General features: G+C 42.8%; 1 protein-coding gene across 2 annotated transcripts in view; it reads left to right on the top strand.

Moving 5' to 3' along the window:
* Positions 1-14,403, top strand: part of LOC126442701 (60 kDa lysophospholipase-like) — a 128,971-nt gene that overhangs the window by 11,050 nt on the left and 103,518 nt on the right. For both annotated transcript variants that reach the window (XM_050090749.1, XM_050090750.1), the window contains exon 2: positions 4,179-4,348. In XM_050090749.1, coding sequence (XP_049946706.1) covers positions 4,261-4,348 — 88 coding nt within the window. In that variant the 5' untranslated portion in view covers positions 4,179-4,260. The remainder of the gene's footprint in view (positions 1-4,178; positions 4,349-14,403) is intronic.

Here is a 14,403-nt window from a genome sequence, read left to right on the forward strand (position 1 = left end):
TCTACCATGTGAGCTATCCAAGCAGTACTCACGTCGCGTCCTCACAGCTTTACTTCTGCCAGTAACTCGTCTCCCACCTTCCAAACTTTACAGAAGTCGTCCAAATCAATCTGTGGGATAAGAACGTTTTCAAGCATATCGTGATATGTACTTCTTGTAACAGAATTATCGGCACCGTACACCTTTTCCCGTGATACTGCACAAAACACATTCAATTTTGTACAGTCCCTCTTGTTGACCAATTTCATGTGGCTGTTCCGTACCCCATATTCTCACATTATGACGGTCCACCTTCCCATTTACATGGAATGTTGCCTCGTCACTAAACACTAAGCGTGGCAGAAAACTGTCATCCTCCATCTTGCCAAGAACGAATTCCAGAACTCCACACGTTGTCGTTTGTCACCTTCACGAGAAGCTTGCAGTAACTGAATTTTGTACGATTTCGTACGTAAACTTCTACGCAACACACGCCAGACGAACATGGGAGGCATGTTGAGCTGTCTAGCTGCACGGCGAACGGATTATGCGGACTCCTTGTGGATCTATGGCGGATGCGCTCGACGTCTGTGTGAGACACTCGGCGACGGCCCGGCGATTTCCCTTTACACACGCAACCTGTTTCTTGGAATTGTTCATCCCGTTGTCTAACGCTCGGTGCTATAGGATGATACACACAAAAGTCGCGCTGAACGGTTATTACTGACCTGCAGTCCCCAAAACATAGAACACAAAGCGCTTTCTGTTTTCTCGACGCCATTTTTACTAGAACTGAAGTGGGCGCACACTGTTGCTACCTAGCTGAAACCGTGTGAAACCCGAGAGTTTGCTCTTTCCACAAGTAAGCTGTTCGTACACACATGTGAAATAACATAACAATCACGATAGTTTTGCAAGCGGATGACACATTTTCTTAGAGCACAGTTTCCGCCAGCACCACGCTCGGAAGTACCCGCTGGCGTGTCTCTAGCCGCCTGAGGCTCGTCTAGCCGGCTAACGACACTGCTGTAGGCGAGACACAGCCCCGTCCTTCTCTCTCTCTGCATACCAGATCACCACGTATAGACATACACAATGGTTTCATTTGAAAAAGCGAAGTTGATCGCCGTCTCCTACAATTAATGTGAGTATTACAAGGGACTAAACGTCGCTCATACAGCAGTTTCTCAGAATTAATCAAGTGCAAATATCGTAACAATCTCTTAAATGGTTTCGACAGTATTTGTCTTAAACAGTGCAGCTGATCAGTCAGTATACATGGTGGTTCCTGAACATACTCAAATATTTTAATATGTTATTCTACAACTAAAACTAAGGAAAAAGTTAATACAAACATCGGTCCGCAAATGTTTAGTTATGGAGTTACGGCTGTAAGGTGTCAGCCAAATCCAACACCTTCCATGAAAACCCTGACATGGTAAGCAAATCCAGTAGTATGTCACATAGCTCCGAATAAATCGTGACATTAAATTAACCAAAGTAATACGAGTAACGAGTGAGCAAATGGAATACCACAGACTAACACAGGAATGCCTAAATGCATTTCATACCTTCCCACCGTGAGACAGACGCAGTTCCGAGGGGAGAAACGAGAACAGAAGCCGAGAGCAGAACCGTGTTAAGCTACAAGGCCCTACGATAAGGGACACCCACGTCGCCAGCTAACCGCTAGGACCACACCACCCACAAGTTTTAGCGTGAGACTTTTCCGCGTCTCTGTTACGTCAGGACCACCCCCCAGCCCGTGTTAAGAGATATAACACTCCAGAAGAATAGTATAGATCTTACGATACCAGAAAAAGGACCACACCAGCTGCAAGTTTTAGAGTGAGACTTTTTTGCGTCTCTGTTACGTTGCAATCTTTTAAAACATTGCCCCACCACGAAAAGCATAACATTTCTCATTGGATGGACAGAATTTTTGTAGGCGGAGCTTAAGGTTAACATTGAGACCCTGATTGGTCAGATGAAAAGACAGCCAGATAGTTTTTTTTAAACCAACTTCGGTAAATTGTAGTAAGGAGAAGTTAGGACGAGAGTTGCTTCCGAGACAGCGAGGTGAGCGGAGCTGTGCTGCCCGCCACCCCCTGACGAACACCGACAAGGTAATGAACGCACACGATGCCGAATAACAGCGCATAAAGCTTCACTCAGAACTGCAGAAGTCTCATCTGTTACACCCCCTTTTTTGCGTAATACTAGTGTCGCTCATGGTGTTCACATTTGCCACTTGAAGTAAAAATCTGAAACGCGATGATTTTTCTGTTATATAGTTATTGAGAAGCCACATCAGCCACTGTAATTTACGACAAGTTAGATAAGTAATTAAAGATAATTGAGGGTCACTGTAGACGATTTTGATAGTTTTCTCTTTTATGAAACTTAATTGAAACCTAGATTATAGATGTGATATGGCATAGGTCATCCTTCGATCCATCGTAGAACTTGGAAACCCATTCAGGGAATATTCGTTCACATTTTTGTTGAAAGCAGTTGGTTTTTATCATCCTGTATTAAAACATTTCCTTTTATCAATAGTGCAATTTATAAAAAATGTCTTGTGAGTAGAATAAAATTTCCAATGGTAAACTTAACTGCTTTTTCGACGTTATTTTACCAGCTAACTAAAAATAGGAAAGCCTTGAACCCCTTCCACTAAATTTAGTTAGTATTAATATTCTTTTACAGAGAATGCAGTGGAGCTGACGCTGAAATCATTAAGTATTTGGTTATATCATCGCTAGTCTCACTGAACTCTTCTGAATTCTACATGTCATGTGTGGCCTGGCGTCTCCTTACCAGCAACAGGTCCCAGGTTCAAATTAGTCAATTCCCTAAAAAACACGCTCAGAGCGTCGTTGCGCGAAAGTGGTAGGGAGACACGATATATAACAAACTGACCCCACGCAGAATGTTAGACGGCTAATAAAGGATTTTGACTGAAATTTAGCATCTTCACTAATACGAAGCCATCGCAAAACTGTAAAAGTAAAGCATGATTTCCATTTACTTCGTTGTCATTGATCTGGTGAATGTAATAAAAAATTTTCCCAAATCGTGTAATTGGCGAGACGTACTTACAATTCCTTCAAGAAGAAAATCCCCGCTTGCTCGAAGATGTTCCACTTGCTACGCGATCGCAAAGGTGTTTTCAACAGGACGGCGCGCCTCCACATTTCGCCAACCCGTCACTACACATTTAAATGAACATTTTCGCCATAAATGGATTGGTCGAGGTGCTACACGTCTGTGGCCACTCAGAACGCCCGATTTAACACCAATGAATATTTTGGTTTGGAGATGGGTGGAAGACATAGTTTATAAGGACATAGTCAAAACACGTGAGGCAATACTTGCTCGCGTTATGAATGCAATCGGCAAAATTAAGAACAACCCTGTGAAACTGAAACGAGCAACAAAATCAGTTCATACATGTGTAGCTAAATTCATTGAACTCAGTGGACACGTTTTTGAATATTTATTGTGAATGTATTGTGAAACTGTATGCCCACTGTACAACTTCCTTAACACTGAGCTTTGTTTTATCCGCTGTAACATGAAATCACGTGTGATATAGTATTAATAAAAGCAGATTATCTGACAAATTCATACAGTTTCAGTTAATGTTATTAGCATCATTATTTCAAAATTAAATTCTCTACAACTTCTGCTGAAAACTTTGTGCAGTCGCCTCGAATTTAAAAAACATATTGGGCCAAGTAATAAATGAAAAATTTTACGAAATTACTTCTTTGCTTCTCTGGATGTTCTGAAAAACTACTGCAGATACAGGTCTGGAGCATCTCTTATTAGTTTCACCAGATGAATAACAAGAAGATAAATGGAAATCGTGCTTTACTGTAACCTCGTACAGTTTTGCGATGGCTTCATATTACCGACATTGGTAAATTTCAGGGAAAATCTTTCACTAGCCGTAACTCCGTAGATGAACATTTGCGGACCTGTGTTTACACGAACTTTTTTCTTTAGTTTTCCTTGTAGAATAACATATTGAAATATTTGCATACCTTCGTGAATCACCCTGTATATTCGGAACAACAGAATGACATCCATATTGTAAAATGGTGTAGTTCAGATTAATTTACGCTTCTTTATTTACTATACAGGTAGTTGCAAAAAATTGTGTTTTGTGATTACACTTGTTTGTAAAATTTCAGGTTCTTCAGCAGACTGCAAGTTCGGTGAAGTTATTTTGAGGGAAAAGTTTTTTACTTGGCCCGACATCTGCGACCTTCCGTGATGTTCCGCAGAAACGCTAGTTGGTTCATCCGCATTTTTGTGGCGGTGGTCATATGTAGTGGCTACAGTCGCCCAGTTTCCGTTACAGGTAAAAATTATGTTTTTTTCGATTCCTATGAGGCTGGGTATGATAATGGACAGCAATTTTTTGTGAAGTAATGAAGTAAATGTTTAAGTTCTACACTGAGATCTTTACGAATTTATTTTCCGGAATCGTATACCGAAGTCTCCGGACATAGTTTAACAGCCGACAACTCAGGTAAGTGTTTCATCCGTTACTCATGGTCCAAGTGGTTCTTTTGGTGCTAGTTTATTTAATCACGGTAGCCTTATTTCTGGTTTGAGATGTCCTCGCCGGCGTCGTGGGGAGGCGAGCGTGTGCAAGCTTCCCTCCAGCTGCCTGCGCCACCTGTTCCCTGCTTGTCTTATTCGAACACACTAGAATATTGGCCTACTTGAATATATCGAGGTTCTATTTTTAGAACAGCGAGAGAAGATATAAAATAAATATACATCATTTGTTCAGAAATCTCTCTCGTCCAAGGGTCACACAAACTTGTATTCAGTACTGTTCGTTGCTCCTGCATGATAGGCAATACGTACGTCAGACGCTATTGCTATGCAAGTAGCATAACTGGCAGAGTCGGGCGAGACCCACTCGTGGTACACACAGGCGTGAACTTGTTGGGGTAACTGCTTCGGGTCACAGGGCAGTCATAAGAATACTGCGAGGGAACTGCCCAACATCGTTGGGTATCAGTGTATCATTGCCTTTGGTACTGTAGAAAGCTCCAGTTGGAATGCCGTTTGGTCATCATGTTGCGTAGACTGGGTGATTTTTACGACTGTGTACAGACTCTATCGATTGATCGGTGAGGGGATATGGAAGAAAATTTCTACCGAACTTATGTCCGGAAATGCATAGTTTCCACACTAGAAACCATTTATTCAGTCATACACTGTTACTAAGACTGCAGTCTAATACTCGCTGTACCGCGTAGCCACAGTTACAGTATGTACTGAAAATGCTTTCCATGTGCCTGGACGCATGCGTGCATACGCGCCGTACCGTGCTCTGTATCACACGCTCACATCGGCCAGGCTGCATACGAACAGCGTCAAAGGCAGGATGAATACGCTGCTCCAGTGTCTCCACATCTGGAACTGGCTACGCGAGCACGATACTTCTGAGGTGGCCCCATAGCCAGAAATCGCACGGGTTGAGATGCGGTGGACGAGCGGGCCATGCAACTGGACCACCTTCTCCAACCCATCAACCAGGGAAGACACGAATGAGATACGTCTGGGCGTTAACGGCAAAGTCTAGGAGCCACATAACCATTAGAATCATCAATAGCACTTCTTCCAGAAAGACGCCCGCAAGAAATGCCGATAGTTCAGGCCTATTAGGCGATGTGGAAGGAAGACTGGTCTCAAAATACGGCCGCCAATTATCCCGGCCCACACATTACGGCTGCACCGATGCTGATGATTCGCTGTCACCATACCATGGGCGTTCTGCATACCATCCCACATATACCTGTTACGAGAGTTGAAGATACCACTCCACGTAAAGGTGCCGTCATCTGTGAACAGGATGTATAACACAGACCCCGGAATCGTGGTTGCCTGGTGAACAAATCAATGACAGAACTGTTCCCTATGTGGGACGTCTGTCGCTAGTACGCCCTGCACACACTGTAAGTGATAACGGTAGCAACAGTCGTCATGGAGAATGTCCCACACGCTCGTCTGGCTTACCCTGTACAGGCCGGTCCACTGCCTGCTACTGAGATGGCGGTCGCCTTCCACAGTGCTGATTACATTTTCTTCCAACTCTAGTGTCTGATCATTTCGGGTACGTCCTTCACGACTTCCTGCATCCTAGGTCATGATGTGCGATAAACAGTACCACCCTCTATGAGGATATCATGCATACTGTAACTGTAGCTGCATGATATTACACTGCAGCTTCTGTAACAAAGTATGATTGAATAAATTGTCTCTGGCATACGGATCGTACATTTCTGGGCATCATCAGACATTTTTTGTTCCTTATCCTCTCATTGATCCATCACTAGAGTTTGTACATAGTTGAAAAAATCATCTTGAATATTCCATAGACCCTTAAGGTGATAAATCTAATCTGTCTGTGTAACGTATCGGTAAAATTTTCGCAATGGTTTACTTAGCTGTGTTATGTTCCACACCGTAACTTTTTTTTTTAGAGACATACTGATGTTACAGATTTCATCTTGGACATGCAAGTTCAAAATGTGACACTAAGCCAGCTGAATTGGAGAATCCCGCAGTTCCCATGGCTATTTACTCATAATTTCGTATACAAACTGACTTCCTCTATTTCCTTCGTGTCCAAGTAAAATCAGATATGACAGATAAATTCTCCTCTAAGAGTCACGTCCTAAAACTTCACATCAATTATAAACATATTTCGTGTTAACTGTATTTAAATCCTGCTTGAGTTGTAATATATTCCGTTTTCGTGCGCCATGTACCATCAGATATGTATCTTGTGCTGTAACATCAGCTGCGATCAACATTTATCCTCCATAAAAATTATCGGAGTAGTAGCCTCATTCAAAGAAACATTTATCCAATCTTTAATTGTGTATCAAAGTGAATAGACGTAACTTTTTTAAAATTTTCATAAGTTACCAGTGATGTGTAGTACGTCTGTCGCATAAAATCAGTGTTTCTGTAGCGCTTGTTGTAAGTAACATGTATCCCATTGTCTGCATTTACTGTAAACTAACGATAATTTTCGTTTGGTTTTCGACTACAACCTCTAAAAATCTCACGAGATTATTAGCGTTTGTAGAAGATGCTACTGCACTATAAAGGAAACATCAATTTGCGTACGGACTGCTTCAGATCTTAACGGTAACTTGCTGTACTTGGAGCTTAACTGGCCCAGAACATAAGAAAGGATCTGCAGGCTTACTTCAATGATACTTGTTTACTGTTCTGTAAAACATTACACCAGCCACACTGCAGCCCCACTGTGAACACCGTCCTCGAACGTGGGAAGAGTTAGCTGACGTTCGTAAGTTACGATCAGTCGCCTGGAAGCTGCTGTATATGGGTGTCTCTGGAGAGTTACCAGCAGTGATGTATCAGATATACCACAGATACCTGTTACTATCTCCTGCTGTCGCTTCTACACGGAGTACATGATCTGTCCCAACTGATCCACTTGGCTGTCATCAGCTTCTACAGGAAGTACATGATGTGTCACTACTCATCCACTTGGCTGTCAGCAGCTTGTTCAGGAAGTACATGATCTGCACTGTTCAGCCACTTGGCTGTCAGTAGCTTCTACAGGAAGTACATGATCTATCACCGCTCAGCCACTTGGCTGTCAGCAGCTTCTACAGGAAGTACATGATCCACTTGGCTGTCAGCAGTTTCTGCAGGAAATACATGATCTGTCACCGCCCATCCACTTGGCTGTAAGCGGTCTGTCAGTGGTAGGACTAGGCTGCATGGACAGTAGAGCGGGGACCAGGGAGGACCCAGCACGCGGTACCTATCACGCTAACCAACAAATAGGAGGTGCAGGCTTCCACTGAAATCGAAACTGAGTCAGTGAGACTAACTTCAGCTTTTGAGTAATATGGTATGTGCAGTGTCAAGAAGAGGCAAACACGAAAGGATAGCATCTGTTAACACTAGGGAGTTCAAATGTACGGCAAGTGAATGTATCTGTTAGGGTAATTCAAGAAACGATGCGAGGGAACACTAAGTGTACCCACTGTCCGTGGCTGGAAGCCTTATTCAGCCTGCCGAAGAGGTCATTCCGTCAACTGCTGAGGGAACGTGGTGCTACCGGCAGCTGAACGCGCTCTGCGGCCACACTTGGATCATTCAACTGTCAGAGAAGGTTGAGAGTGGTGGTCTCACTCATCTAATTTCAGTGAGACAATTTGCTGCAGTGCAAAACTGGTCGTGCCCCCCCCACGTTCTGAATTGAATGTAACTACTGACTCAGAGTTCGAAGGTTCTGTGACAAAGCGACCTGAAATTTCTTGGACTTGCGTCAAGGGGTTCCGAACTCTATGGAGACCCTAAATGGGTCAGGTGTTTGATACACATCAGAGGCTGCTGCTCAGGTAGCTGTTTGGGTGCGGAGTGGACACAACGGTTTTCAGATTAGACTACTCTTCATCCAGTCCAGGTAACGGTAGGGACCAGAAAGTGTCAGTAATAGTTCCAAAGAAGAGTCACATACTGGCGAGTGTATTACAATTCAAGTGATTAACTTCTGAAGCACTGATAACAATGTGCCAGGGTTTGAATCTGGCCCAGTAGAGCTCACATAACACCCGATAGAGAAAGCTGGTGGAAATGCGGAACTGACAGCAGCGAGATACTGATAAAAATTTCAGCGTGTATCGAAAATATACATGGAGATAGTAGGGCATTTGTCCCAGGTCACAAACAAATTGTACCAACCAAAACAGAAACATAAACTGCGTGTGAGGCTGTCTGGGAAAGACTCAGTATCATCGGTGGGCAATAATTTGGAATCAGGTCCCTCTGTCAACTTCTAGATCTACTCCAGATGCAACCAAAAATTATAGAGAAAACCGAAGCACTGTTACATAAGTTTCCAAGTCACACTCTCATTGTTGAAGTAGATGTTAATTGTGCAACAATCGACTGAGAAAATGACAAAGAGGTGGGGATGACAAGACGTCTGGTGAAACACCTCTAAATGAGTTGTCTGAGAATTACCTAAAACAGACTGTTTGGGAACCCACTAGCGATATTGGATCTGATAGTTTCAAAATGACCATACCTCTTTGAGGAAGCTCACACAGAAACTAGTATCAATGACCATGAAGCAACAATGATTTGCAACGTATAAATGGCAACTAAAACAACGGCAGAATACATATATGTTCAGCAAACCAGATATAGAAGCTCTGTCCGGCACACAGTTTTAATCTGCCAGGAAGTTTTAATCTGCCAGGAAGTTATATACAGAAGCAGTTGTGACCTATTTGAATACAAAACTCAAGATATTTTACTCTGGAGAAAAACATGTAGAAAAATTGTGGTTCAGGTTTACAAGAACAGTCAGCTGTGCACTTTGTACGTATGTAGAGCAGTTCATGATAAGAGGGACACTCCACAGTCTGGAGTCATTTTAAAGAAACATCTAAAGAAAAAGAGACAACTGGTCAATGAATGCTAGGCAAAACGTGGGGCTACATGTAGGAAGATGCTAAATGAGATGTATTTGGCTGATGAAAGAGACTTTCGTCTAACCTACTCAGACTACGGACTCGCAGATAGACACAACAAAAGGACTCTCATAATTAAAGCTTTTGGTCATTAAAGCTGCAGTCAACAATAGACAACAAGCACACACACACACACACACACACACACACACACACACACACATATGCACTCACGCAAACGCAGCTCACACACATGACTGCACTCTCAGGCAACTCAAACCACACTGCAAGCAGCAGCAACATTGCATGATGATAGTAGCCACAAGGTGGGGGTAAAGATGAGGTTGGAGTGGGGAGGGTAGGTGTAGTATGTGGGGGTGGCGGACGGTGAAGTGCTGCATGTTAGATGGTGGTAAGGGGATAGGTGGGGAGGAGAAGGGAAGTATCAGTAAAGGAGATAAATAGAAAGACTGTCTTTGGTGGTGAAATGATGGTTATGTTGTGATGGAATGGGAATAGGGTAGGAGCTGGATGGGTGAGGACAGTGACTGACAAAGGTTCCCACAACCCGCCTGGCGTCCTCCTTTGCTAGTCACTGTCCTCAGCCATCCAGCAAGGTGTCCTGTTCCCACCCCAGCGCTACACAGACGTCATTCCACCACCACCAACCCCATATTTATTTCTCTACGTTTCTGCTACTTCCCCTCCCTCCCCACCTCTCCACTGCCCTCTGTCTAACTTGTAGCACTTCACTGTCCACCACCCCACCATCCTGCTGCTCCCCTCCCTGCCACAGCCTCCTCCTTTCCCCACACCCAGTCACCACTCCCACCACTTACTCGTGCTGCTGCTCACAATGTGGTTTCAGTTGCCTGAGACTTCAGTCGTGTGTGTGAGTTGCGTGCGTGCGTTCTTGTGTGTGTGTGTATGTGTGTGTGCATGTCTACTGTTGACGAAGGCCTTATTGGACAAAAGCTTTAATTCTGAGAGTTTTTTGTCGTGCCTGTCTGCACCTTAGCATTTCCGCTCTATGGTGAGTTGCAACTTTCCTTTTCGTAGTATTGTTACGTTCCATCCTGGATTTATCATAATTTGACTCCTACTAAGAATACTGTAACAGAATAGGAAGGATCTCTCACAAAACCTAGAAAATTCCGGTATTACGTAAAGCTGGTACCAAAGTTAGTGTCAGACACTTGTGAACTGGGTAATGACAGCAATTATGAGTAGCAAATCAAAATCAGAAATTCCGAATGAGTATCTTAAAATGTTTCTCTAGAAATGGTACTGTGGGGTACTGCTCCAATTTGTGACGGTGACAGATATAGATGTAGAATTAGTGTCACTAGTGTTGGGAAACAGCTGAGATTTAACAAGGCTCCAGAGCGCGATGGAATCTCTATCAGACCCTCCACCGAACTTGCACCTGAGTTAGCCCCTCTCCTAACGAAAATCTATTGTAAATCTCTAGCACAAATAAATGTGCCCAGTAGTTGGAAGAAGTTCGAGGAGACACACATCTAGTAGAAGAGCATCAGGAGTCATTCACAAAACTACCGTGAAATATCCTTGCCATCCATTTGTTATAGGATTCTTGAACATATTCTCAGCTCAAACGTAATGAGGTTCCTGGAATAGAAGGACCTCATTGCCAATCAGTACAGATTTGGAAAACTGTCACATTTACTTCATGACATCGTTAAAGCCCTAATCAAGGCAGTAAGGTAAATGCAGTAATTTAGGATTTTCGATACAATCATTTGACTCACTACCACAACCACATTTATTACCAAAAGTAAGATTACATGGGGTATGATACGAAATTTGTGAGTTAACTGATGATTTATTTGGTAGGGAGGACTCAGCATGTTACCTTCAATATAGTGAAATTGGTGTGAACAATGTAAGTGTATTGGGACTCGCAGTTTCTGTTGTATATTAATGGTCTTGCAGCAATTTAATGGTTTTAGAATTTTCACGGATGATGCAGTTGTCTATAATGATGTACTATCTGAAGAATTCTGCACAAACATTGAGTAGGATCTTGACAAATAATTATACTCACCAATGAAAGAGTACAGCTGGTACCAGTTAATTCATACAGATCTATGGGCGTTACAATTTGGGACATGAAACGGAACGATCATGTGCTCTCAATTGGAGATAAGACAGGTGGAAGGCTTTGGTTCATTGGTAGAATACTAGGGTGTTGGAATCAGTCCACAGACACGACTATTTACAATTGTCTCATCTGACGATGCCAAGAATATTGCCCTAGTGTGTGGGAATGTATCAAATAGGACTGGCAGCAGGTAGTGTAAAGATGTAGAGAAGAGCAACAAGAACAGTCAATGCTTCTTTGTCCATGAAGAAACTGAGCTGGCACACTTTGAAGATAGACAGATACTATTTCGAAAAAGCCTACTTTGGAAATTTCAAGAAGCTGCTTTACACCTTGAATCTAGGAATATTCTACAACCCACCACATATCTCTCTCACGGGTGTGGTGAGAATGAAATTAGCAGACTTACGGGACGCACACAGGCAATTTAAACAATCATACCCAAGCTCCATATATGAGTGGAATGTGAAGAAGCCCTGATAACTGATACAGTAAGAAGTACCCTCTGCCTTGCACTTCAGAGCGGTTTGCAGAGTATGGATGCAGATGTATACGTAGATTAACAGAGTTGATGGGGTTACCGAACAGAAACTGTATGATTTGTGTTTGAGAAATAACTTCCCTTTTTCTTAAGCATCTAAACTCAGTGGATAGTGACTTAAATTAAGAGGTGTATTGTATGTAAGATCTCCGTTTGACTATTCGCACTGTACACATTCTTATAAGTCCTTTGGTAGTTGTAACGTATTTATCGTAGAGGAGGAGCATTTAGTGTGAGGTCCCCCAGAGTTTCACACCTTTCGCTAGCCACACCTTCACGATGGTAGTAATTCTCAGTTAACCTCACAGATCACTGATCCTTTTGACACTGTCCTGGTCATACTGCCACCCTAACAGCTGCATTCTTGACACCAATGCAGCTGACCATTAGCAGCAGCAGAGCGGCCCACTATTACTAAAAGGTGACTAACTGACAACCTCAGCTGCAGACAGGTGTTGTTATACCCCAATGTGGACAGCTGAAAATGTGTGCCCCGACCAGGTCCACATTGAGGTATAACAACAACACCTGTCGGCAGCTGAGGTTGTCAGTTAGTCATCATTTCTTTCAGTGAAAAGCTGCACGGTCATCAACAGTAACTGTTCTTTCGAGAACAAGTTACTGTCTTCGTATATATTACTAAAAGGCTGTGTGCCAACTCTCTAATACTGTCCCAGACTGTGAGGTACCGGGTTCAGATCCCTTTCTGCTGTTGGCACAGTGCAGAAATGCAGAGAACACTCGCAGTGTCATCCCTCGACCCCTCCTACCCTCCCCCCCCCATCCCCCCCATCCCCCCATCCCCCCCCCCTCCCACGGCACAGTTGCGCGGTCGAGTGTCTACAGGGTGAGTCACTAACTATTGCCACCAAGAAAAACTTGAAAAGTATGACAAGACCTGAAAAGGTTGTGGGAGAAAAACTGCATGGGCCAAGGGGGGCCATAATGTGACGTTGGTTTTTTATTGCTAGGTGGGGTCGTGTCAGAGATATGAAGGTCTACTTTGTTTTTTTAAATAACATGCAACAGTTGGGTACTTATTGAGGCGAATCCAATGATGTGTAACAGGAAGTTCTTTGAAGTTCAACGAGGGTCACAAAGGTGGCATGAACATCGATTTACAGAAGGTGTTCTAATTTCTCCAACCTTCTTATCATGGACTGAGTAGTATTCCTTATCACATCGGCACTTATCAAAGCATCAGCTCTGACATTTCTCTCTTGCATATCTCAGGTGTAGTTGCGACGTCTTTATAAACAGTGTCTTTTATGAAACCCCATAAGAAAAAATCCAGAGGTGTCAGGTCTGGCGAATGACCCGACAACGACACGTCTCCTCCACGTCCAATCCAACAATTTGGGAATTGTCTCGGCAACTCATTTCTAGACATCAGCGAAAAATGTGCTGGACACACATCGTGTTGATACCACAATCTGTTCCTCGTTCCTAAAGGTATTTCTTCCAAAAACAGACCTAATGTTTCTTGCAGGAATGTGGTGTACTTCCTACCATTAAGATTTCCTTCGATAAAATAGGGGCAATCTGACTTTCAATAATCCCTACAAAAGAATGGCCCTGACTAACGATAACCTCTACCTTTTATGAATCACTTAACTCACAAAAATTTTCGTTATTAGAACTACTGCAATACAGCGTGCACCAATACTGCCAGCTGAATAAAAGATTCTAACTACTGAAGGCACTAACTACTGATAGGCATAGTTAGCAAATGAAAGATTTTGATGGAGAACAATGTATTTACCTTAATAGTGTTCAAAAGTCATAATATATATATATATATATATATATATATATATATATATATATATATATATATATATCAGTTCATGACATCCAATCTTACAAATTTACTCTCTCTGATGGACACACGTCCAGATCATCCGTTGTCAAAACTCCCCACATCCACCATTGCTGGCGGCTCACCTCCAACTGCGCAACGCTACATGCTGTTAACAGCCAACTGCCCAACACTACAATAGCAACTATTCCAACAATGCCAAACAGCCGCAGACTTCACACAGCACAGCCAGTGATTTTCATACAGAGCGCTACATAGCGTTACCAACATAAAAACCTAAATAGCCTACTTACATAGTTGACACTATAAGTATTCAGTCAGGCCAAGTTTTGACATACTCCACATATTTTTCTTACAAGGATAGTTGATGTTCTATTAAAGTGTAATTGCCAAGAAAATATTTGAAGTATTCAACTTAAAGATTGTTCGTATTAAAATCTTAGTGCGGTGTAAC

This window comes from Schistocerca serialis, unplaced genomic scaffold, assembly GCF_023864345.2.
Source record: "Schistocerca serialis cubense isolate TAMUIC-IGC-003099 unplaced genomic scaffold, iqSchSeri2.2 HiC_scaffold_1401, whole genome shotgun sequence".
Taxonomy (NCBI): Eukaryota; Metazoa; Arthropoda; class Insecta; order Orthoptera; family Acrididae; genus Schistocerca; species Schistocerca serialis.